The 27,166-nt window shown below is 40.0% G+C and overlaps 1 protein-coding gene and 1 non-coding gene across 4 annotated transcripts in view; both read left to right on the top strand.

The window, feature by feature from the left end:
- Positions 1 to 27,166, top strand: part of LOC105304308 (ubiquinol-cytochrome-c reductase complex assembly factor 1) — an 86,974-nt gene that overhangs the window by 49,107 nt on the left and 10,701 nt on the right. For all 3 annotated transcript variants that reach the window (XM_023522239.1, XM_011378321.2, XM_011378320.2), the window contains one exon: positions 26,313 to 26,390. In XM_023522239.1, the coding sequence (XP_023378007.1) occupies positions 26,313 to 26,390 (78 nt within the window). The remainder of the gene's footprint in view (positions 1 to 26,312; positions 26,391 to 27,166) is intronic.
- LOC111730838 lies at positions 18,002 to 18,120 on the top strand. Its single transcript, XR_002776841.1, has one exon. It is a non-coding gene; the product is annotated as a 5S ribosomal RNA (ribosomal RNA).

Genomic DNA, 27,166 nt, shown 5'->3' with positions numbered 1-27,166 from the left:
TTATTTGATTTAAAAAAACAATTTATATAAGTATTTTGTGTTTCTAAACAAACAAAAGCTTTAAATCTAAAAAGAGTGGTAAAAATAAGAATTACAGATATTTTAGATTTTTTAGGAAATTTTCTTCCAGGCTTCTGTAATTACACTCAGATCTCCCCTTTCCCCAAATCTTCAGTCAAACTCTGTTTTACCATGAGGTAAAAGTTCTGCTCTACTTTGTATCTCTAGGTCAGAATTAAAACTCACTGCCACAGGTATATTTTTAAAAGATAAGAACGACTTTAAGGGTATAATTTCTGTGGCCAGTGGTACGAATGGCGGAATGTAAATATGGAGCTATATATAGGGCCCCAGGCCTTTACAATAAGAATAAATGTTTGTTCTCAGGTATCAGTTGTTATTTATTTATTTATTTTTAAATTTTTTTTTTTTTTTAGTTCTTTTGAAAGTTACAAAAATGACCCAAGCTGTTGGAGTAGATACTTGTTCATTAGAGGAGAGAAGGCTAAATTCTTAGAATACAGAACAATTCCATTTGGGGATTGGCTAATTAATTTAAGCAGGGTCCATCTTAAGATGTACCTCTAGTAGAGGCTTTTCTTTGTCTACACAAGTTTCATACCCTCGGGCCTTAAGAGGTACCAAGAGTGCACATAGTATGTGCTTCAGGTGGTTTTCCAACTGATTGGATGCCCGAGTGCGTGCAACCAGAATACCAGTCTGATGGCTCTTGTTGCCAGTCCTTCTGAGTGCCATACTGGATTCACTATTTCAGAGAGTGTCCCTGAAAGAGAAGTCATAAACCTTTCTGTATTTGAAATTTAATAAAGCGTGAATTTCCATTCTATGCACATGATCATTTATCTCTCTGATGGCCATTTTTACCTTCATTTATAGATTATGAGTTTCCTGAGGTCTAATTCATATTTGTTTTTGTATTCCTATAGTGCCTAGAATGGAGCTTAGTATATAACAGGCATTCACTAAATGCTTGACTGAATGAGTCAGTAAGTGAGTGAATTTGATCCTCTTTTGTTATCTTTAGTTTACCTCTGGAGTTTCTGTAGGAGAAAAGACAGTGACCTAATTCCATTTTTTAAGGCCCTGGCTGCCTCAAGACATTGACACTGTCCTGCCTTTCTGTAATACTCCTCATGCTAAGTAATCCCAATTCAGCTTATTATTTCAGAACTGTTTACTTCTCTAACTCATCACATTTCTTGTCTCCAGTTTCTCTGGGTGCCCTGTCCCATTTGATTATCTTGTGTACTGTAGCTGTGCTGCTTAGAGCTGAGTGCATCAGGCCTTTTTCCACACCTTTCTTTCAGGGGTCACTAATGCTTCTCCTGAATAAGTCTTGCTCAGCAGCAAGGGATAAATCGCTTCACGAACCTGTTCTTCCTGTGTTTCCTATCTCACTTCTGATGTCATCACCATCGATCCAGTCCCCCAAGCTAGAATTGTTAGAGTCATCCTCAACTCCTGCCTCATACTCTGCATCTAGTTGGCCTGTCAAATTTCCATCCAAGGTATCTCTGGATTTTATCTCTTGTCTGTTCCATTGCTGCATGTCAGTCCCTATCATCTCTTCTTTATTGCACATAGCTTCTTAATTGGTTCTTAGATTTTTCTTATCTATTGAAACGTCCCACCATATAACTGCCAGAAGTTTTCTTTCTAAATCCCACATCTGAGTATGTCCCTTCTCGGTCTAGAAACCTCTGAGGGCTTTCATCACATACAGGACAAAATTCAGACTTCTTTGCAGTGGCATATAGCACCTGTAGTAATTACGTAGGAGAATGTGCTTGTTCTTAAAAGATATACATGCTGAAGTATTTAGGGGTGAAACGTTTTGTTATCTGAAACTATCTTCAAGCAAAAGAAAAAAGGGTATGAATGTGTGTGTGTGTGTGTCTACAATTGGCCTTCAAACAACACGTAGTCAAAAATCCACATATAACTTTTGACTCCCCCCAAATTTAATTACTGTTGACTGGAAGCCTTACCAATAGTGTAAACAGTTGATTGGCACATATTTTGTATGTTATATATATTATATATACAGTATTCTCACCATAAGGTAAGCGAAGGAAAAGGAAATTATTAAGTTACTAAGAAAATAAAGAAGAGAAAATATATTTATTGTAGTTATTGAGAAAAGCCACATATAAGTGGATCTGCATAGCTCAAAATCATGTTAAGAGTCAACTATAGTTAGAGCTAAAGCAAATGTCAGAAAATATTATGAATCTAAAGATCATATCATACAAGTTTCTATTGTATTACATTTATATCTTTTTCTTTATAAGTTTGAAGTAGTTAAAAATGAAAATTGGGGAAAAGAATCTTCATATTCTGGCCTCAGCCTGCCTTTCCAGTCTAATTTCCAGCAAACTCCACCCACACACAAATTTTTCATGCACTAGTATCTGCACACATACACTCAAGCACATGTTCCACTCATGCCAGATTTTCACTGAAGCCACAGTATGCCATGCTTTTTTATGCTTCTGATCTTTTGTTTATGCTATTTTGTCTGAAGTGGTCTTAACCCTTGTCTCCTCTACTCATGGTACTATAATTATAAGACACTGCTAGATAGTACCTCCTCCAAGAAGTTTTTCCCAGCACCCCCCAAAAATATTTGTATATTTGGCTATTCCCTTCTCTGTGTTTTTTGTAGCACTTTGCACAACTTCTAAAATAGGACACCAGTACTATAATTATGGGTTTGTATAGGTCAGAACCATTAGATGGGATAAGGATCTTAGGATCCCTGGTGTCTTAAACAGAGTGCCTAGTGTAGTCACCCCCAGAGTGTTGTTGGGCAAACATAGTTACTTGCTTCTGTTATTAGCGTCTGGCTAGCACTGGCTCCCAAATACTGACTTAATGAGTGATCATCTTATAACACACCTGGATTAAATTTTACTTACCACCCCCCCCCAAAAAAAAATAGGTTCATTTTTCTCTCCCTGCCTTCCCCCATGGGTTCCTTGGCTCTTTAGTTCTTTATACTTTTAATCTGCTTTATAGAATAGATGAAGTTTAGGATGTTAGAGTGGGAGTCTCAGAGATTCTCTATTAAATGGTTCTCAGTCTGAAGGGGCTCAGTTGTGCATAATTTGAAACATCTCCCCAGGAGATTTCTTATGCTCATCTCGGGTTAAGGACTGTAGATCTTTTCCTACCCTTTCATTTCTGTAGTGAGGAAGTGGGTTCCTAGAAAAGTTAATTGGTTTGCCTGCGGTCATGCAGCTAGAAAACAGCAGAATGAGGACCCAAACAAGGGTGTGCTTATTCTCAGTCCAGTGCCCACTTTTCTGTACCATGATATCTCCCCCAAATCAACCTCATGGCAGCTTCCTTCTCCCCTGTCATATTACCAAGGACTTTCAAAGACCAAGAGGACAGCTTTTCTTGAATTTAGAAGTATTCCATTTCTTCATTGCTGTCCCAAGTCTGAGGCCTCTTTTATTCAGAATTTCTAATCCGATCAAGTAGAAGTTTCCTACTCAACAGGACTAATAGAGATTAAGGGGGAAAAAAAGACAAGGTGAGAATGCTAACAATGTTCTGAATTTGTTTCTTTTTCCAGCATTTAGAGTCTGAATGTCTCCACATCGTCTGAATTTGCTTTGATTGATTTTACAATTATTTTTCAGAGACTCCTTGCTTCTGTTTTTTTAAGAGTAGAGGAATACCGAGACTGAACACCGTGCTTCGAGAGGTTGAGCTGGGAGACTAACAAAGGCGGTATTATACTGTGCACGGCAAAGCCAATAAATGAATTCAGGAGACACCTAGATGTGTTTCTAGAGGAGAGCTTGAGGGGGAGGGGTCTGGCGAAAAGGCAGAAAGGTGGGATTAAGATAAATTAAAATTGGGCCAGCATTTGGATAAGGGGACAGTCTCTTCCTGTTCCCACCATTGCTTAAAACTTTTCATTCTGCTTAGTGGAAACGTTAAAACTAGTCTTTTCCATGTACCTCATAGTCACGCTCCCATCCCCCACTCTCTACCTAGGAAAATAACTTAGTTTTAAGGCTATTTTGGCCTGATACAGCAGTGCTTATTATTTGAGTGCTATATCTATTAGATGTTCTAGAGAATCGTAGACTGTTAAAACTGTAAAGGAACATTGAAATAATCTAGTCCAGAGATTCTCAAAAGTGTGGACCCCAGACCAACAGCCTCAGCATCACTTAGGAACTTGTTAAAAATGCATGTTTAGGGCCCCACCTTGGATCTGCTGATTAGGAACTCTGGAAGTGGGACCCAACAATCCGCATTTTAACAGACCTTCCAGTTTGAGACCTACTGTTCTTGTGTGAGTTTCATTTTTAACTGATAGAGAAACTGGCTCTGAGAGAGCTGAGTAAGTCTAAGTTAGATACTAACTGAAGAACAAGAACTCAGGTCTCCTGATTGCCTGCCTTGCCTGCTAAAAAGAGCAAGATGTGGGTATGCACGTGACATGTGGAGGTTGAGAATTCCAGCATAACACAGAAATAGAGCTCACCAATACTAATGGCTAACATTTATTGAACATGTTCTCTGTGGTATACTTTACAAGCACCATTTGAATTTTACATCTTACAACAATTTTACAACAGTCTTATCTGTGAGATAGGTAATAGTTCTATCTTAATTTTACAAATGAAGAAACTAAGGCTCAGAGAGGTTAGTGTATTAGTTTTCTGTATTTACTGTAACAATTTACCACAAACTTGGTGGCTTAAAACAACAGAAATTTATTCTCTCATAGTTTTGGAGGCTAGAAATCAGTTTCACTGAGCTGAAATCAAGGTATTAGCAGAGCCAGACTCCTTACAGAGGCTGTAGGGGAGAATTTGTTCCTTGCCTCTTCCAGTTTCTTGTGGCTGCTAACATTCCTTGGGTTGTGGCCACATCACTCCAATCTCTGCCTCTGTGGTCATGTTATCTTCTCCTCTTCTAAATTCCAATGCCCTCTGCCTCCCTCTTAGAAGGATCCGTGTGATTACATTTAGGGCCTATTTGGATAATCCAGGATACTCTCCCCATCTGAAGATCTTTAATCATAGCTGCAAAGTCCTTTTCTGCCATAAGTCTTCCAGACTTAATATTTATAGATTCCAGGAATCAGGATGTAGATATCTTTTGGGAGATCATGACTTAGCCTACCAGTCAGGTAACTTAATCAGATTTACACAGTAAATATGGCAGTTCGGATTGGAACCCAGACTCCAGAGTCCATCCTCTTAAATCACCACTCTGTACTCTCTGATCATTACTAAAAACTATAGCTCTCACATCAGCATTAAGATTTGAAAGTGGTGTTTCCTTCTTCCTCTAACTTTCATAACTTTACTTGTCACATAACGCTGAACCTATAAGTTCTTTAGTATCTCTGTATGTTGATCTTGACTTAGTTAAATTGTCAGCTCCTAGAGGGCAGAGGTTGTATCATTTTTTAATCTTTTTATATCTCCATTTAAAAAATGGAGATAAAATTCATAAACCATAAAATTCACTATTTTAAATGTGTTTTTTGGGTAAATTCACAATGTTATACAATCACCACCACTATCTAATCCCAAAACATTTTCATCACCTCAGAAAGAACGTTGTGCGCATCAGCATTCACTCCCCATTCCCCCTTCCCCCAGCCCCGGCAGCCACTACTATACTTTCTGTCTCTATAGATTTACCTATTCTAGGCATTTCATATAAACGGAATTATATAATATGTGGCCTTTTATGTTTGGTTCCTTTCACTTAACACAATGTTTTTAAGGTTCATCCATATTGTAGCATGTTTCAGTACTTAATTACTTTTTTAGATAGTCTTGTATGGATTATACCACATTTTATTATCCATTCATCAGTTGATAGATATTTGGGTTGTTTTCGTTTTTTAGTCTTTATGAATAATGCTGCTATGAACACACTCACGTATAAGTTTTTGTCTGAACATGTTTTCGTTCTTTTGGGTATATATACCTATGAGTGGAATTGCTGGGTCATGTGGTGACTCTATGTTTAGCTTTTTGAGCAACTCAGATACTGTATCTTATATCAAGTTATTTGAATTCCTAGCATGACATCCATTGTTCATTTGTTTATAATGAAATAACATTCTCACAATATGTAGTCTTAATCATATTTCTCATCTTGCTGCCAAATAAATATTTACACTTACAATTTTCAGCAATAAGGAGAAGGGGTGGCGTGGTATAATGGAAGGAGTTCTGGCCAGCCCGGCCACTCTCTGGGTGAGCTTGAGTAAGTCAGATCACCTCACCTCTCTGGGGAGGAGAGCTAGATGATTTCTAAATTCTCTTCCAGACTTAACATTCTGCAGCTCTGTGAAAGTCTGAAAAGCTAGCCTTGTATTAAATCCCAGAGCTTGTGTTCTGTTTTTTTAGCAGTTCATCATTCTCTGTCTGATTCCTGTTCCCAGACACAAACAAGGTTTTACCCATCTATCCATTCATTTTACTGTGGCCTGCTAGCTTCCAGGTACTCTGCTAAGCACTGGAGATACAAAGATGACAAAGATTCTGTCCTAGACTCCCGAGTGTAGTAGGAGAAGACAAATATATAAACAAGTGATTATAGTATTAAGAGATTATGGTATTTAAAAATTTCTGAAAAGGCTCAGAGGAGAAAAACTTGGGGTAGATGACATTTGGGTTGTACCTTTTCAGGTAAATGCTTGCTAGACAAGAAGAGCATCCCCAGCAGAGGAACAGTGTGGGTAAAGGCAGAGTGGTGTGAGAGGACAAAGCATGTTTGCCTTTGTTTGGTGACTTTGCCCCTTGTTTTCTTGCCATGGTGAAAGCAGACTCTCTCTTTATCCAGACTAACTCCATTTTGAGATCCTTCTGTGTCCAGTGTTTGCAGACTCATTGACTAAAAAGGTCTGCAAACTAACATATTTTATCTAAGTCTTGGTCACCCATAGTTCTTCTTCCCTGTTTCTTAAGGAGACTTCAGACTCAATTTCTAAGGAGGTTCACTGACTAAGGAGCTTTGGTCAAGATTTGGGTTTTCTCCATAGCACCAGCTTAGTTTGGACTCTTACAAATGCCCTCTCGTCCCTTGAGAGTTTTAGTTACATAAAAACATTAGGAACATAAAATTTTACAATATGATCAGCACAAACTAAATTTCTAACCTTTGACTAGAAGCATATATGGAAAGCTTTGTGTTTTAAACTGCCCCCTTCCCAGCCTCCTAGCCTTCATGAGAGGTCATTGTACAGCTCTTTCCATGGTCACTGTTCTCTTCTCTTTTACTGGAGGGCAAAACTAGGGCAGAGAAATAATTTTTATTCACTTCTGAAAGGTTACAGTAATAAAGAAACTCTTGTTAACATCAGAGAACGTTGCAGCCAAGAGTTTTCACAGTCTGGCATTGTTTATTTTACATGTAATTTGGAACCTTCTGCACTCTTAAAATATTGGCACAAAAATGTTTTAACTGTTGAAGTGCTTCATTGCACAGCAGTAGTGTGGTGTCAGAGGGGCAGCAGGGCTCTGGAGAGCTGTTTGCCCTGTTCCTGTTGGAGAGAGAAATGGTATAAGCGTGCGTACATGTGAATGTGTGTGCAAATTCACATTTGCTAGTATATATATGAGCCTCTGTATTTAGAATTAAGAACTTTCTCTGCCCTGATGAACTTATATGCTTCCCTTTATTTGACAATGAGAATGGTATTACAATCCTGCTTCCTTGTCGCATGGCTGCCAGAAAGAACAGAGCTTCTCTTTAGATCTTTTGATATAATTTTCATTATTCCCTTTCTCTCTCACACACACTTTATTACTGAACTCTTTTTTTTTTTTTCACTTCTGTTTTGGTTGAGGTACATACTCTGGACCAAACTCTGTTCCAGGCATTTTTTTCAGACATCATCTCATTTTATCCTTACAATTAGAGGTGAGAGTGTCCCCATTTTGCAGTGTAGAACTGAGGGGCAGAAAGGTTAAAGGACTTGGTTGTGGCCACCATAGTAATTCACAAATCTAGATCTGATTTTAAAATTTTTGCTGTTTTGGCCTTACCACATGACTTTTATTATAAGGCAACCTGAACCTTTTTTTAGAAGTAGATAGAATATAAGTAATAAATTACTGAACTAATGACTAACTCATCCATTGATAGGAGCAAAGTCACTGTGTTACATGAGATAATAATACACAGAAATATCTGGCTCCATCAAAGCGTTTTTGTTGTTGTTGTTGTTTTCTTAGGGTGAAATTAAGATTTGAAAACAATTGAGAAGAATGCTAGACTGGTGATTGGGCTTCCTTAGTTCCAATCTCAACTTTGCTCTCAGGATTTGGAGTACCTTCTTCCTCCAACAGACTCATGTCCTGTGGGCTTAAAATAGAGCTGTTTATTAACCTAGCTCTCATTGAAACTTGGGGATTCCTCAGTCCCAACCATGCTCTCTGTGACTTATCTGGTCTGGAGATGGTGGCCTGCTGCCCTACAAGCTATTTTTCCTCTAAATCTGGTACTTTTCTTCCTTGGCTTCCAAAATGGAGCCTTGGCAAAAGAGACAAAGGTTATCCACACCAGATGAGCTCTGCAGAGCTGTCACCAAAGCTAGGCCCTTCTTTAGGAATCTCTGGCAAGGGTCTCCTTCCTGTGCAGGAGTTCCACTCCAGCTCTGAGAAAAAGATGCTCTGCTGGCATGTATGTATACCATGACCACTATGATGTATGTATACCATGACCACCATGCCATGATCTTCTATTCCAGCCAGCCAGAGGCCCCCCGCACCCTCTGGCCCTGATCCACTTTTTAGTGCCCACTAGTAGAACAAGAAGTACTCAGAACCTTTCAGCCCTTCTTTGCTCTCTCCTGTTTTGGAAGATACTTACCTTTGGCTTCTTGATCCACAAGGACAGTCCCTATGACAGAGAATCCAAATTAGTACATATATATGCAATTTTGGGCCCGGGAAATAGGCCATTCCCCCCCCAATTTAGTGAGGGCTCCTGTGTTCTGCTGTTCACCTATAAGATGTGGGCACTTAGTGCTAAAATGTCCAAAGGCCAGCACTTAGTTTCCCAGGCAGTTACCTTCCATTGCATGGGCTTTGGAGCCAGGGAGACCTGGGTTCTAATCTCTGCTCTGCCATAGTATGGCCTTGAGACCCTGGGCAAGTTTCTTTACCTCTCATTGTCTCCATTCCTTCCTCTAAAAATAAGCCACACATAGTGTGTAACTTAAACAATATGATGCTAGTAAAGATTTAGCATATTGCTTGGAATATTTTAGGCACTTGATAATATAGGTACTATATTTGGACCTTTTCTGTGGCACCTGACATAGGCTGCCTTGTTTTAAAAGGATTTATTTGTACATTTCTCATAACCCACTGGATTGGACTGGATTCTGACTTTCTGGAGGACGGAGATTATATCTTTCTTTCATCTTTGTATCTCCTGTTCCCCCTAGCCCGGGTCATATGCATAGCAGGCACTCAGTCATTGTTGGCCGAATCTGTTAGGATGACTTGGACGGCAGGGCAGGCATGAAAGTTTTAGTTTCTCCATCTGAAATCTGGGGAAATAATAACCCCTTATTTTGGAGCCTTTGAGGACAATTTAAAACGATATGTGTGAAGTGTTTGGAGCCCTTTGAAAGGAAGGTACTGGGGAAATTAATGGTGTTTTTGCTGTTCTTGGGAAAGCCCTTTGTGGTTCCCAGCGAATAAATTACTTGGAGTGAGTTTTCTAACACCTCCTACTCTGCTCTGTTCACTGAGGCTTTTTTTTTTTTTTAATAACTGCTTTAATGCTTCTTTGCTCTGACTTATAAAGATATATATTTTTGGTTTTGGACTTTTGACCCCTTTCTGCTCTCAAGAGAGAAATTTCTATCAGAATAATAAAAGGTGTAAACTGTGTGTTGCCCCTTTTCTGGGCTGTGAGCAGTTCAGCTGCTGGGGTTAAGAATCAGCAAACTGGTGGTGTGTGCATGATTGTGGGGGAAGTAAGAGACAATTCCCATTAAGTGCTCAGGGACCTTCAAGTGTCTCCCACACTTCTACTTCTCATCCTTGTCCCATACCCTTTTGCTAAGATTCTTTGGATATCAAGTAAACTTCATCTTTGGTATTTTGGGTATGTATATTTATGGCCATACTTCTTCTCTTTCAGATACAGACAATGTTTATTGTCTGCTGTGCGTTAGGTCCTGGGCTGAGTTGTCTGCCAAAGAGCCTCCCTCTAGAGGAAGGAGAGGATGGGAAGTTTGAAAAACCGCTCACTAGTCTTGGGTATGGAAGAGTAGGGTCTCTTCTAATGGCTGGGATCCACCACTAATCAGCAGACTCAGATCAAGAACCTGGACCAGGTTATTTCTAACAGACCTTCAAGCTTGTACGAAAAATCTGAGAAAAGAATTTTCCAATGCAGGGTAGAATTTATAGAAGTGAACAGCAGTTTGCAGACTTCCTACTTATTTTCCAAGCCTCTCTTGCCCTGTAGCCCTGAAGAATTGGCCCTGTTCCTTTTGTCTTCATCTCAAAGGCCCAGAAGAGATTAGAATGGTTTGGGGACAAATGCAGGGTTCAGAACATGCTAGAGTTTTCTGGTGTGAAGCAGTGGGTAGATATGGATGTTAGAAGAATCCCTCTTGGTGGTGACCCCTGAAATTTCTAAAGGAAGTCCAGACTGCTCTGGCTGATGGCAGGAAGCCCCAGTCAGGGCTAGCCCTAGCTGGTCAGAATTGCATAGCAGTCAGTGTTTATATTTTGTGCCATTTCAATGACCAGCAATCTCTTTGAAGCTTGATAGCCGCAATAATGATCCTAATTCACCCCTTTCCAGTTGAAGACACTTGATCCTGGCAAAACACATGGTTTGTTCAGTGTCACATATTAGTAGCAGAGCAGAGACTAAACTCATGTCGATTCATTCTGTTACTCTTTTCATTACATTATACTATGAACTTTGCCATTCCCTAGAGCTACCATACATGCCCTTCATTTTGTCTTTCTATCTTACAGACGGACCTTTTCTGACCTTTTTCTCTTAAGGTCAGTTCCAGTGTCTAGCACAGTGCTTAGTACATAACTGGCTTTCATTAAATCTTAGTGAATTGAATGAATGAACTTAGAGAGTCCATCCCGACCCTCATTTTCTAGAGTGGGTTCTCACCTATAAACTAATTTATATTTAATTGTTAATGGATGCTAATAAGATAATGGTTTAATGGTCAGATAACATTTGCATTTTAATGAGGGCTTTCTGTAAATAGTGTGTTCAGAAAAGGGAGTGATTGCAGTAGCTCTGTGAGGAGCTCTTGAAGTGATGCAAGGTTAATGACGCCCCTCACTCTGTGTTCTACCACAGAGTAGGCATCTGTCTGCTCCTTTCTCTTATGAGTTTAGCCCCTCAATGGGCATTACTAGGAGGCAGTGGCTCTGCTAAGAACTGGATGGCTGTGTGAAAAAATTATGGAACCTAGGGGTCAGATCCAGGATACAGTAGAGCCAGACAGTGATTGCAGCTGCCCTGGATGTGCTGTGAGTATTTCTGAATCCATTGGTGAGGCAGCTATAATACTCCTCTTTCCTGTTGTTTCCCTAAAATTCTGGGCGAATGACCCTGTGGGGTTAGTTAGACCTGTAGGGGCCTAGCTAGAAAGGAGGGACTTCTTCCTCCATGTTGATTGCCATCTGTTTAGTTGTTCATTTCTGAGTGGCAGTGATACGAGCCGTAAGTGTAATAGGTCTGGTTTTCAAAGGAGCGAGACGAACTACAAGTAGCTCTTCTTTAAAACACTTAAAACCACTTTAAAAAAAAAAAAACAGGTAAAAAACCACTAGCAGGACTTCAGCTGTCTTACTGATACACATATCAAATCCTGACCTAAATTCACTGTCAGCGTCTTCACTGGCTCCCCTGCCTTTTTATCTCAGATCCATCCTGCAAATCATTCAACAGCCTGGCTCATCTTTCTAAAGACACTTATATCAAGTACTCATCACGCAGAAACCCACAATAGCTCCTTGGTGCCTGCTAGATGTGCATCATACCCCTTAACTTGTCTTCAAGGCTGTCTGTGATTCACCATCATTTTATTTTCTACCTGCAGAACTTTTCTTCCAGTCTCTGCCTGTCCATATTCTACTGACTCCCTCCTGAAATCTTCCCTAACTACTCCAGGTTTACATTTGTGTTTTATTCTACCAATACTATTATAAATTTCTTAAGTTCAAGGATTATGGGGCATCCTCAAGTAACCTCCTCCAGGCCCAACACAGAGCAAGGCATAATGCTTCTCGATTCAACAAGTAGTTTTATTGCATTGCAAGAGGGCTCCAAGGGTGGAATAGAAGTAAAGATAATCCTTCAAAAATTGACTGCGTATTGAGACATGTGGGCTATGTATATGGGTAAAACATAATCTGAATAATATTTTCTTTATCAATTTTCCTCAGCTATCCCACTGACCCTTTCATCCAGCATGGTGATGCAAAGCAGAGTGATATATATAGAGGCATGAGGCTTCCCATTCTTCCTTATAGTTCCCAAATGCTCTGTACCACCATGAAGTGTTCACTCAGTACCTGCTGTGTGCCAGGGACTGTGCTGGAGATACAGATGGGACCAAAACATGGTCTTTTCCTCTAGGAGTTTATAGTCAGTCTTCCGTCATCTGTCCTTGGTTCTGTCCCTGAGCAGTTTCTCCTATTTTCATATCAGTGCTTCGCTGCTTTAGCAGCAACAGATTCCCACCTATCCGCACATCTGTACACCACAGCCCTGGGAAGTTCTCATTTTAAAGACCACCTATCCCCACATCTGTACACCACAGCCCTGGGAAGTTCTCATTTTAAAGACCTTGAGTGACAGGATTAGGGCAGTAGCACTAAATTATCATCTAACATTCTATATATTTTATTTTGCTTATTGTGTCTCATCCTCTTTCTAGAATGTTAGCTCTAAGAGCTCAGGATGTCTCTTACTTACTGCTGTAGCCTCAGCTCCTAGAAGAGTGCTTGGTGCGTAATTAGCACTGAATGTACATTTGTTGAATGATGAAGGCTTTATTGATTTTTTTTCCTTCTAGGTCCAGTAGCATTATTAATTTGTATGGCTCTATTAAGGATTATTTCACTCATTCATTTATTTATTCAAGGGACATTTTTGTCCTTTACTACATGCTAATCCCTCAATGCTACTGATAGAGAGTACACCAGAGAGAAGTGATCTTACAGGGCTTACAATCTGAATTATGCCAAGAAGAGAAATGCAGTTGACTCTTTCCTAGGTTAAGTTCCAAACTAAATGGACGAGCAAGTAAGATATGAACTCACCTATTTGTTTTGTTTTTTCTTTCTGGAAACTTTCTTGAGAAACTTTCCCAGAACAGGGCTAAGAGTGATGGCAAAATGGTGTAGAAGACTAGGCAGCCCCCAGGTACTGAAGACTGCCAAGCCTACTTCTCAGGTGGAGGAGCGGGTTGGGTTTGTAAACTCCTTTCCCAGGCAGTATCACAGCAATTGAGAGTCCTTGGACACTGAAGCCAGACATTTTGGGCTTAGGTCCATCCCAGTGATGTGACCTTTTGACCTTGGTCAAGGTCCTTAATCTCTAAAGGTTCCTCAGTTTCCTCTCTGTAAAATAGGGATAGCTATAGTACCCACCTTAGCTTACAGCATTGTGGAGGTTAAATGAGTTATCACATTTGAGACTCCGAACAGTGCTTGAGGGTTAGATAGATGTTTGCTGCTATTAATTTTATTATTTATTATTCAGCATTTTTATCTCATGATAATGTAAAGAGTAAAAGGAAAGGCAATTTTGCATCGTTTTCATGGAAAAACTAAGACTTAGAGATTTGTCTTTTCAGAGTCACAAAGTGGGGAAATAGAGCTCTTGGGCCCAGAATTTACTTAGATTTCAAGAGCGTTTCTTAGTTCTGGGTGGGACTTGAATCTGGGTGGGACAAATCACTAGAGAGAGCATCTTTTTAAACAAATACACTATTCTAATCAAGTTTCCTTTTTCCTTTAGATAAAACGTTTACCCTTTTAAGAATATTTTACTGAAAAAAAAGAGGACAAAAAAAATTATCCTAGAGAGATGGTGCCACTGTCAGAGCTCATAAGGCCAAGTGCCCATTCTGTTTTCAGGGAGTATCTGAACATCATGCCTTCTGTCACTCTTGCCTCCTCATTACTCAAGCAGGAGAGATTGTATCACTCCAACCCAGAATCTAGGCTCAGCCATTCTCCAGATACTTCTACAGGATTCTGTAAGATATCAGCTGAATGGCAATTCTGTTTGAGCCTTAAAGGGATGTTGGACTAGGAATCAGAAGACCTTGTTTTTGTGAACATCTCAACCATCTGTGAGCTGAGCGATAATTGGGAGAGTTCCTTGACCTTTCTGAGCCTTGTTTCCTCATCTTTACCACAGGGAACAGTCTCTTTCTCAGATTACCACAGGGTCAGTATTGTGGAAATTGTACAGTAAGCAGTAAGGAATCGTCAGTGAAAGATAAGCATTCTTTGACCCATGGAGAAGAATAGAAACGTCCACTTTACTCTTTGGAGCTATAGACTTTGTTCTGACCTCCTCTGCCCAGCTGGAGTCACCAGTTAACATATATGATTCATTTCATTAGGGTGGCCCATCTCTTTTGCTCCCCATTACTGCAGAGAGAGAGAAGGTGGAGCTATTTGATGAAAGGGCTAGGCATCTCAATATCAGGAAGGGGCTAGATTTTGGATCCTCTGAGAAAATGTTGCTATCCAGGCAATATGATACCTGTCTTGAAATCACTGAGTGGGAAAGGACTCTGGCTGGTATCAGTGAGCTCAGTGCTGCCTCTAGGTCCTCTAGGTTGTTTAGATCCTCAGCACTCAGGACAAATGACAATGCCCAGGCTCCATCAGCAGAGAGCTCACTAACTTGTTAATTATCCATTTTCCACTATTTGGCTTGTATGTTTATATGTTTGCGATGGCCAGTATTGATGGGGAACACACATCCCATGCATCCTGTAATTTTCCACTGTCCCCAGTCTGTGTAAATTTAATAGAAAATCATTAAAAAAGCAAAGTTGTGCCTGCAGCTTTTCTGCGCTCATAAATGTGGTCATGAGGTCCAGGGTGCAATTGGGAGCCTGCAAGTGTCTCTGGAAAGCTAAGGTGTGTCCGCATCTTCTTGCTGACAGTAGTCAGTTCTCATGGCTGCAGGTAGAATTCAAAAGATCCAGGGGAGTGATATCCACTGACATGTCGTAAACAAATTACTGGAAAAGGGGCTTAGACCTGGTGTGCTATACTCCTGCTCTACTGGAGATGCCTGCCGGGCTCAAGCTGAATACACATCTTGCTCATATTACATCTTGTCCAAGTAAGATTTTCCATTACCACAACATAGGAGACATTGAGGGCACGGTGATTGCTAAAACCCTACAAGACTGGTTGTCTATGCTTAGTGCTGCCAGGGTCAGAAAGTCATCAGCTTATTGCATATAACTGTTGAATTCTTTCTTCAGCTAGCATTCAGTGCAGTCTGATTATGTGCAAGGCATGGCCATACCTTTTCTCCCATACATCCACTTGATAATCATACCCTGTGGCTCCTGCTGTAGACATTTCTCTTGAAAGCATTCTTTCCTCTTTATTCCTCTTGCCACTTATATTAATTTAGTTCCTTATCAACTCTCATCTGAGCCATGACAGTAGCCTCCTTTGGTATCCCTGCCTCTGGTCCTTCCCCCAGCTTCATGGTCTGTACTTGTAGCATTACTTTTTGAAAATAAATCTGTCCATGCAACTTCCCTGTCTTAGAATTCTTGTCTTTCCTTCATGAGGCATTTAAGGCCATTTAAATCAAACACAAACTGCATTTCGAACTCTACCTTCTCCTTTTTCCCATCATGAGCTCTTTGTTACAGAATTTCCTCCAAAAATGCTATCTTATTCACCTCTCTGTGGCTTTGCACATACCATTCTTTCTGCCTAAAAAGTTCTAATTCCTGTTCACCACTTAATACGCAGCATAATAAATGTTGCCTCATCCCTGAAGCCTTTTAGCCTCCAGACTCACCATTGCCATTTTTTACATGCAGTATGCTAAATGTTTTAATCGTTGGTGTGCGGTATCTTTCACATGAGATTACAAACTTCTTGAGGGCAGGTACTGTGTTTTGTTCGTCTTTTACCTCCATCATGTACCACGATGCCTAGAATATGGTAGACGCTCAATACGTGCTTATTAAACATGTGCAAGGCAATGTAGAATTCTGCACCCAGACAGTGTATGGTTCTAGCAAGGAGCATAAATTACTTCATGATATCACTACTCAGAATGGGATAAGTATCATAAAAGAAACTTTAATATATATACATGGGTAAGTCATAGATTGAAATATTTGTGGGAGAAGAACCATTTGTAATTGGAATTTTATTTGGTAAAATATACATAGTATTTATCATTTTAATCATTTATAAGTGTACAGTTTGGTGGCATTTAATACATTCCAATGTTCTGAAACCATCACTACTATCCCCAAAACTTTTTCATCATCCCTAACAAAAACCTCTGTACACATTAAATAACTCCCCCATTTCCACTCCCCCAGCTGCTGGTAGCCTCTGTTCTACTTTCTGTCTATGAATTTGCCTATCCTAGGTACCTCATATAAGTAGAATCACAATATTTGTCCTTCTATATCTGACTTATTTTACTAAGTAATATTTTCAAGGTCCATCTATGCTGTAGCATATATCAAAAATTCATGACTAGGTAATGTTCCATTGTATATATATACCATATTTTGTTTATTCATTTATCTCTTGATGAACACTCAGGTTGTTTCTACCTTTTGGCTGTTGTAAATGATGCTGTTATGAACATTGATGTACAAACATCTGTTTCAGTCTCAGCTTTCAGTTCTTTTGGATATATATTTAGGAGTGGAATTACTGGATCAGTCAGAGAGTAGCTCCGTGTTTAACCTTTTGAGAAGTCACCAAACTGTTTTCCATAGCAGTTATACCATTTTACATTCTCACCAGCAATGCATGATGGTTCCAGTTTTTCTACATCCTCGCCAATGCTTATTTATCTTTAAAAAAAAAATTATAACCATTCTAGTAGATATGAATGGCATTATCCTTTGCTTCGACTTCAGTTGTTTTGCTAATTGATTCTACCTTGATTATTGGCCATTAGTGACCACTAATAAACTGTTTTCACTTTCCAAATCTTGTGTTAAACAACAGAAAACCGAAGCCTGACCAAAACTTTCATGCACTGGCACTTGTTAGCAGGACATAAGCCCTTTCTTAAACTTGGAATTATGAGCAGAATGGCATTTCTTAGGAAGTTTCCTAATTATTCTTTCTTAGCATTTGTTATAAGGCAAGGATCAAAGCTCTGTTTAATTGTCTAACCTGTTCACTGCAGAGAGTAAGTTGGCTATTATCTTGTTAGACCAGTGACAGAGAAAAACTCAGTTGTCCTCTTCATGTTTTCTTATCTTTGCAGTCTCCAAGTCCTTTCTCTGTTCAATCAGAAGTTCCCCTTTTTACTTCAAACTGATGTATAAGTCTTTTAAATCTAGAACTCTAGCAAGATGGTAGTAATAAAACTAGAGGTAGTCTTGAAACTTATTTCATGGAAGAGATTGATTTTAGAGGGGTGTGGGGTTTCAGAGGCCATGTGAGGACAGACTAAAAGGACAGGAGTTGGGCCCTCTCAGAGTAGAGTTGTGTTTGAAAACCATAAAAACAGCAGCAGCATGGACACATACTTGCTCAACCCCTCCCCAAATCCTTGTACTCAGGGCACTTTCTTGATATTTGTAAAAGTACATGGGCATCAATAATACAAGAGGTAATTACAACAAGAAATATTATATTGATTCCTTATACGGTCATATGCCATCTTTGCCCTCAAAGAGCTCACAGTCTAATGCAGTGGGGGAGTGGTACACAGCTTATAAACAGGTTATTAAAATAGTACAGTAGTCTACGGTCATGCCATCCTGAACACTCCCGATCCCATCTGATCTCGGAAGCTAAGCAGGGTTGGGCCTGGTTAGTATTTGGATGGGAGACCACCTAAGAATACCAGGTGCTGTAGAAGTAAAAATCATAAATAAATAAAATAAAATAGTACAGTAAGTTTTCCTGGTAGAAATATTAAAAACTAGAGAAGGAGAAAGCAACAAGCTTTGGAGGACTTGAAAGGCTTCACAGAAAATAAGGTGATGACTTTTCTATAAAATGAGGATAATAACACCCTTTTTTTAGGGTTATTGTGAAGATTGAAGAGATAACACATATAAAGGTTATAATACAATTGCTGGCACATGGTAGGTATTCCACAAATGTTAGCTCATGTTATTATGTTATTATGGAGAGGTTTTATGAAATTAATGAATGATAGTATATCCATTGATTGTAAGCAACAGAGACTGACTTCTGCTAATTTAAGCAAACAGGGGAATGTATTGGAGGGTAACAAAGCTCACAGAATGGAAAGGATAGTTTATCAGTAGGCCTCAGGAAGGAAGCTTAGGGATCCTAGTTTTAGGAACAGGAACTTAGTACAGTCTCTTTGAGATAATCCAACTTCAGCTGCCTTTTATCTTTGGATAGCTCTACTCGGAGGTGAGAGTCTGATTAGATTAGTTTGGACTCTGTGCCCACCTCTGTGATGAGGAGACAAAGTTCTAGGATCAGCAGCCTGTCAACTCATATGGAGTTGGGGAGTAGGTCCCAGTCCTAAGGAAGGGATGCAGAGACAATGAGTGATATTCACCTCAGTATCAGAGTACCTCTAAGATCTACTGATCCCTTGAGGTTGATGATGGATGCAACCAGGGCAACCCATGGAACAGCCTTTGGGTATTTTTATTGGCTGTAGAATCTTGAATGCCCTGGCTTGTGATCAGTATCAACACAATGTGACCATACCTATCTGACATCCTTCCTTGAAATTTCTCTGGTTTCTCTATTCTTAAGTATGGTAGCTAAAACAAAGACTCTTATAATAATAAAGACCAAAATTTGACCTTTGTCTGTGGTGTTTCTTTTAACATGTTCAGTTATGACTGCCTTTTCACATTTCTCATATATAAGCTCATGATCAGGGAGACTTGCTCTGAGACTTTAGTATGTCTACCTAGTCAAATCCTTTTTCATCCTATTTATTTATTTTGGTCTAGACATACTACTGTGCATTTGATCCTGTTGAATCGCATCTTATTTCTAGGATAATTTTTCAACAATTCAGATTTTTGCGTCTTGTTTTCTAACATACTAAAATTAACAATTTTAGCTTTTTGCTTGTCTGACTCTCCATTTCTGATGGTCACATCAAAAATGATGGTCATCAGAAGCAGAAAGTTGTGACAGTATGGAGAAGACACTAGGTTTAGAGACTATCACAAGCAGGGATGTGACTTTGCTGCAAGTCACTTAACATTTTTGCTTCTGTTTCCCTTGTTTATAGAATTGGGACAAAAGTAGCAGTGAGTCTGTGAGCTCCTGAGGGCAAGATATGGTGGTGAGACACAAATAAGATCATATACATGAAAACATTATCAAATCAAATGAGATGTATGCTCATCGTTACCACTATCTCTATCATAATTATTATCAGTGCAGATTTCCTATGGAGACCGCCAAGAATTGTTTCCTTTAGGACTTGGCGCCAACAGTGCTATTGTTAAAACAGTGACTCTTTGAAGTTAATATTGACCCCTCTTAACTGGAGTATGTGTGAGACTTGTCTTGTGGGATACAATCAAAAACTTCAGAAATCACAGTAGGTTATAGCTCTTATCTTCCTCTTTCCTATACGTCCTGCAAAGAAGAAAATTAAATTGGTGCGATAGTTTGATCTTCTCCAGACCTTAATGTAATTCATCAGCTTCATTTCAGCATGATTATGGCCTGACTGATAACATTCGAATGCCTTGTCAAGTGGGTAAATAACTGTAATTTCCAAGGGTAGTGGTCTCTTAATTGGCTGCTTTCCAGCCCTAAGGAAAAGTCTCCTATACTTTGTGATCATTCAGAAATTAAAGCTACTGGTTCTGCATTTCTGCCTGCCAACCATGTACCTTCTCTAATATACACAGGCACTCATTCACACACACACATACACAGGTAAATTCGTTTTATTTGTTGCATTTTATAATCATTGCTGAAAGACCCTCCGTGGATCTTTTAGTCATAATGCAAGTAAATGAGTTACATGCGCATTTGTGTATTTGGTCTCTCCATGTCCCTTTTCTCTCTGTCTACTCTCACCTGTTTCTGTGTATCTCACATAATATTGCACACTGAACTAATTTCTAGCATTAAATTTAAATAGCTTGGCTGACGTTCAGTGCACATAGCCTATTGCCATGCAGTGACTGTGGACCATGGTGTTGCTACTGCGAAGCAGTGCTGATGGCATTATTGGCTACTAGAAAGACAACTAAAACCTGACCTGTAATCTTTTGCACCGTATTTTAGCCTTATGATGAATTTGATGTATTCCTTATGCTTCTGTCAGCACCTCTAGCCTCCCTTTATTATTCGTTCATTCTAACAAAATTTTATCAGCCTGCTATTGTTAGCAACTTTGCTTCAAGATAGTAGCCTTAAAGCTTGTTTTCACCTTCATGCTCATCAGTTCTTGTGGTGTCCATTCCAGCCTTCTTCCATTCTCCCCTCCCACACCATTATTATACCAACTTTCCTCCAGTTTTCCCAGGAGTGAGGCTTAGCTATACTAGAAATGTTTGATGTATTAGTAATTAGCCACTGATGACACATCTGTGTGGCCCATCTCTAGCCACCTTTTGAATTGGGATTCTCTGAGTTATGTTTACCTAAGCTCACATTAGCACTTTTTAGCCCTGCTTCTACAGAAAGCTTGAGGTGTAGGGCACACAAAGGGGCAGCCACATTATTGAAGGTGTTTGTTCCAACAGAGATAAGCACTGGAGTCAGACTACTGATGTATCCTGATCTTGACTCATTATTTCCCGGCTGTGTAACTTTGAGCTTCCCAAACCTCAGTTTTCTTTTCTCTGACGTGGGGATGGTAACAGTACCCATCTTACAGAGTTGTTGGGAAGGATTAAGTAAGGCCATATGTTTAAAGCTCTTAGCACAGTTCTTGGCACATGGTAAACAGTGAATTGTGGGATCTGTTTCTGGACTCAGATCACTTTTGCGGCACCTGTAGACAGGAGAGAGAGGCTGCTTTGTAGAAGATATAATTTGTAAGCTGAGACTTAGAGGATAAGAAGGAGTTAGCATCCCAGTGCATAAAGAAAGGAGGATTCCCAGCAGCAGTATGCTGAAGGGCTGTAAGAGAATATGACACATTTGTGGAAATTGCTTACAGTTTTACTCTGACTGAAGGGTGGGTTAAAGTTGGGAGGTAGGAGGACGTGAGACAGAAAAGACTACCAAGAACAAATCACAAAGAACCTTGCAGAGTTTGTTGAGGAGTTTAAACTTGATCCTTCATCAGTCCCCCTATCCACATAATCTGGTCCCTCTGTTAAGCAGTCACATAAATGTCTTTAAGGGCAACAACAGCAAAAAGGGGAAAGAGGGCAGTGAATTGGCCTCAAATGAACTGGCATCTCTTTAAAGCTAATATTTCTCCTTGAGAATACTACATTAATTAAACATGTACCTTGTAAGATTCATTATTGCTTTACTTGTGCTCCCTTTTGGTTGTCTCATTCATTAATCTGCTGATTAGTAACCCTGAACTCTTGCATCCCCCCACCCCCTTTTTTTTGCATTCCCTTTTTAATATACTATGCTGTTCCCCCGGGATGTAAACTCCAGGACCCGTCCCTGGCCTGCTCATGTTTGTTTTCTTTGCCCCTTGTGCCTGCCTCTGCTATAACATTTGTAGTATGTGTTAAGTAATCCTTAAGGTAACATTTTTATTATGTCATAAAAAGTGCATGGCAAATATATTATAACTCATGGACTTTGTTTAAAAATGAACGGATAATTTATTGAGTGTGTTACATGAGCCTTGCTCCCCTCCCCATTTCAGCTGAGACTTGCTGCTCATTTAGCCTAGCCTCCTATTGAGTGCTCCCACCCTGTGACATGCTGGGAAAGCAGGCCCATGGTTGGCTAGAAATGACATCATAGTTTATATACTCAATAAAAATTTAATTAAGTCATTACAGGAATTGCAGTCATCATTTAACCCTCTGATTTCTTCTGTTTAGTTTATTATTAAACATTCAGTAATACCAGTCACCAAATCCTGATGGCTTATAAAATATCTGCATGAATTTTAATAGCTTAAATAAATGGGAAAATATGAGTAACTGATATAAAAGGAACCTTTTCCTTGTGGTGGTGCTGTATGTATGTATGGGTTTTTATAAAAAGCAAAGCATTATGGAAAGGATAAGAGTTTAATAAGAAAACAGCCCAATGCTATCTGGGGGGAGTTTCTCCTGTTTTGTCCATCTGTGTATTCATGGGCAGGGTGTTCCATATAGGATGATCTAGCAGTGGAGACACAGAACCTGTACACCAGCAAACAAAAGCTGAAATGAGAGAATAAAATCTCAACAGAGGTTCACCGGAGGGAATATCCAGCCCCCTTTAGCTTCTAGGCTGGATAGAAGGGCCCGAGGGGTGAGTCCAGTAGTTCAGGAAGCTGCTCTCACTTATGCTCTCACCTGTTGCCTACAGATCATGTGTCTGCACTGATTGAGCTTCTACCCTCTTCCGGGAAGGGCCCTTTTCATGATCTAATCCAGCCTGGGTGATGATATCTGAAAACCATTCCTAGCTGTGGCAGCTTGCCATCTCTCAGAGCTTACAAATCACCAGAGGTGGAATATAGGATAAGGAAGTAGAGGAGCCTTGCTAATAAGGAATTCCACTCTTGCTGTCCATTCTTGCGGGGCAATAGCCAGCCAGAATGCAGGTGCATCCCAAGAGGAGAAAGTATGTTCATATGTAAATAGATCTTGCTGGAGAGCAAGACCCCGAGGTTTGCAGGGTAATGTGTTGGTAATCTCTGGAAGTGCCCCATAGATGGTGAAGTAGGAAAAGCACTCGTCCAGAAATCAGATTCTAATACTGACCCTGACACTAACTCGATGTGTGATCTTGGATAAGTCGTTACTCTTTTTTGGGTCTCAGTTCACCATTTCCTCAAAGGGATTGAGCTAGGTTATTTCTGAGGGCCCTTCCAGTTCTAAAGCCTGCTGGTTTGATGAAACACATAAACCAGCTCTGTGAGCAGTTTCAGCGAATGTTTACCTCTGAGAGATGCTCCTGCCTTTGTTTGACATTTCTGACATTGTCTGTTTATGGCTCTGGTTCTTCTTAGAAAATTAGGAGAACAACTAGTATGGTGGGTGTAGCAAGAGCCCCAAAATGAGTATCAACAGGTCTGGGTTGTAGTGCCACCTGCAGAAGGAATTAACTTTAGCTCTGGCTTCTTTCATGACTCTTCCTTTTGCCTGAGCCTGTCCTGGAAGATGGCTCAGTAGACGTTGGGCATTATATGAAATTTCAGAAACATGGAAGGTACTCAGCAATAAGTAAATGGGTGTCATTGGCTAGAATATGCTATGTGTGGCACTCAGGCGCTTGTAAGGATTCAGGCAGTAGCATGCCAGTTTTAAACCCTGCTCTGGGCCAGGCCTGGACTGGGTGTTGGGGTTGCCAAGATTAATCAGAGTTCCTTACATCCTTTGAGTAGCTCACCAGACTAGTGGGAGAGACAGGTACATAAGCAACTCTAAACCATGTTATGCACCCAGTGAGAGAAGTGTAGACAGAGCTGTGGGAACACGAAAGGTGGATGGCTTATTTGTCCTGGGTTGAAGGTGGGGTGGGGAAGGTCATGGATTGTACTGCCAGCCTACACCCAATCTCACATTTTCCAGTCTTGAGCTTCACAATTTTCTCTTCTTTTTTGAAAATGATTCATAACCATAAAGTATTGGAACTGGTTTTAGTTTTATGCAAACAAACTAGAAAATATTTACTCATAATTCCTTGCATTTGCTGAGCACTTTACAGTTTACCAAGGTTTTCAACATACATTGTTGCATTAATGAATGAATAAATGCTAATTCAAACCAGCCCTTGTGTAGGACATTTAAAAGACAACAAAATAGACTCAGAGGTTACTTGATTTACCCAAGATTACATCTCACGTAATAGAATTATGACTTGAATTCAGGTTTTCTGATTAAATTCACCACTCCTTTCTACCCTTCTTTAGAGACCAGTTATAAACCATGGGATTAAATCACTCAATCTTTGATTTATGTTCCAAAATAAAATTATCCTCCTGGAGGCAGAAACCCGATAGAATGTAAGGCACATGAACTTTGGAATCAGACTGACCTGGATGCTAATCTCAGCTTTATCACTAATTTGCTGTGGGACCTAAGGCAAATCACTTCACTTGTCTGAGTCTCAGTCTTCTATGTCTATAAAAACATGACTATAGTATATTGACTTCTTTGAGTTCTGGTGATGATTAGAGGAGATGATGTCCATAAAGCACCTGGCCCTTAATAAGTACTCGGTAAATGAAGGAGATGATGGTGGTCACGGTCACGGTCATGGTCGGGGAGGGCTGTTAAGCACAAATCTTATTCTCCATATAAAGTTCCAAATGACTTTTGGTTGTCTCTAAAACCTGTCAGTTTAAATATTCAGGGAGTCCTTACTACATATTACATATTAGACCAGGCTTTCTGCTGCAATCCCAGAGGAATGAAAATTGGATCCTGTCCTCAGGCATATTCCTGGAGGTCATATTCCCAGAGGTCTGGAGGTCAGAGTTTACTCCATTCAAGACATTCAGTGGGGTAAATGCCTTCTAGGCTCTGAAGTCCCTCCTGGCCATTCTCTGAGAAGAATCCTACCAGAGTCTCAGTGGTCTCACTGGAATTGCATTTCTAAAATAGTCTCTTAACAGAAACTACCTAACCACTTCAGCCCGTCTTATTCTCTCCTGCCCTCCACGACCTTTGAGTCCCCCCTTTCTCCTCAGCATCTTAGAGTCCTGCCTTTCTCCCTCCTCTTTCCACCTCTCTCATTTTCTTCTTCTGTTCTTTTATTACAAGCTCTTTCGAGTGATTCCTAAGACATTTCCTGACCTGGACCCAACATGTCTTTCCAGTGTTTCTGCCCATTCACCCTCCCTGGTACTCCTCAATTTTTTTTTCCTGCCTCTGCACCTTTATATACCTTATTCCTTCCGTCTAGAATGTCCTCTCTTCTCCCCCTCACTCTGTCCTGTCAGACTCCTCCTCCTCTGAGGTCCACTTAAACATTATCTCCTACAGAACTCTTCTTCCCCAGCTCCCCCAAGCAAAGATATTTGTCTTAAAATTCATTTATGGCTCACCACTTTGGAAATAGAATTTGAGACAACACATTGCAGGATAATTAGAGTTGACCCTTGAACAACCTGACATCGAACCCGTGCTCAGTCAAAAATCCTCATATAACTTTTGACTCCTCAAAAACTTAACTACTCTTGGTATTCACATGGGATTCAAGGACCCCCTGCACATATTAAGATCCATGAATGCTCAAGTCTCTTATATAAAATGGCATAGATCAATACATACAGTTGGCTCTCCTCATCTGCAGACTCCCAGTTATGGATCGAAACAGTATAGGTACTTATTGAAAAAAATCTGTGTTTAAGTGGACTTGCACAGTTCAAACCCATGTTGTTCAAGGGTCAACTGTAGTTTTTACGTGTCTGTTTTCCTATACTAGATGGTCTGCTCCTCCAGTCAAGAAACTGTTTCTTCTACTTCATGTTTATAGCAGTAGTCCCCAACCTTTTTGACACCAAGGACCAGTGCTCCTATGAGAATCTAATGCCTGATGTTCTGAGGTGGAGGTGAGGTGGTGATGCTAGCGCTGGGAAGTGGCTGCAAATACAGATGAAGTTTCACTCGCTTGCCTGCCACTAACTTCCTGCTGTGTGGCCTGGTTCCTAACAGGCCACAGACAGGGGGGGCCCTGGTTTGTAGGATCTAGCACAAAGCCTTGACACATGATTGGGGCTCAATTCATTAAATGGAGTTACTGCTTTTTGTAATTTGGCATCAGAACTTAAAAGAACCTGTCAAACTGGGGAGAATCCTGACAGATCAAGGAAATGGGGACGGACTGGCAGTTTGACCTGTTAGGGACCCTCTGACCCTCTCTTCTACTACAAGTGTGTGGCAGCTCAAAACCAAAGATCCCACTTTTTGGTTTGTTCCTTTCTTTCATACTTTTGTTTTTGCCATTTCGTTTCTGTAGGTTAATCCCTATATCCTGAAGAAGAACATGACGGTTATGACAAATAATTTCTATGCAGCAATCTTGGGATATGATGAGGTAAGATCATTTGTGAAGCCTTAGGCAGAACAGTGGCTTCCCCCAACAAAGGCTTTGGTGAGAGCCTCTGAAGGAAGCTTCAGGGGCTGTCGTTGCCTGCCATTATCACTTAGTATTTATTTCCTCATCTTTATTGGCAAATAGAACAAATATGCCTAGTTTGTGTGAGGGAAAGAGGGCGCTATATAATATGGTCAAATCATTCAATTAGTCAGCATTTGTTCAGTGCCTGTGGGGAGCTGTGGGGAGCTGGATGGAGCGGATGGACAAAGGCAAATCAGTCACTTTCTCAGCCCCTGGTGCCCTTAGAGAGAGGAAGACATACATGCATAAATAGTATCATCTGCCAGACAAATCACACTTTTTTTTTTTGGCTTTAATTATAAAAGCAGTGCATACTCATTTAAAAAATTCATAAGGCCATACACAAGTGGTTGAAGTAGAAAATAGAAAGCCCCTTTCCTATCCTACCCACTTCCTAGCCGCAGAGGAAAACTGTATTAATAGTCAATTGGGTGTCTTTCCAGATATTACCTGTGTATACATAGCACCTATATATTTATGCAAATGGAAGTTACACTATATACACTTAACTGTAACTTGCTTTTTTTACTGAACAATATGTCTTGGGCATTCTTCCACATCAGAACATTTAGATCTATCTCATTTTTTTATTATAAAATATATATAACAGAATTTTAACCGTTTTAACCATTTTTAAGTGTACATTTTAGTGGCATTAAGTACATTCATATTGTTGAGCAACCATAACCACC

Source organism: Pteropus vampyrus, unplaced genomic scaffold (genome assembly GCF_000151845.1).
Source record: "Pteropus vampyrus isolate Shadow unplaced genomic scaffold, Pvam_2.0 Scaffold336, whole genome shotgun sequence".
Taxonomy (NCBI): domain Eukaryota; kingdom Metazoa; phylum Chordata; class Mammalia; order Chiroptera; family Pteropodidae; genus Pteropus; species Pteropus vampyrus.
This window is presented reverse-complemented; position numbering and strand designations above follow the sequence as displayed.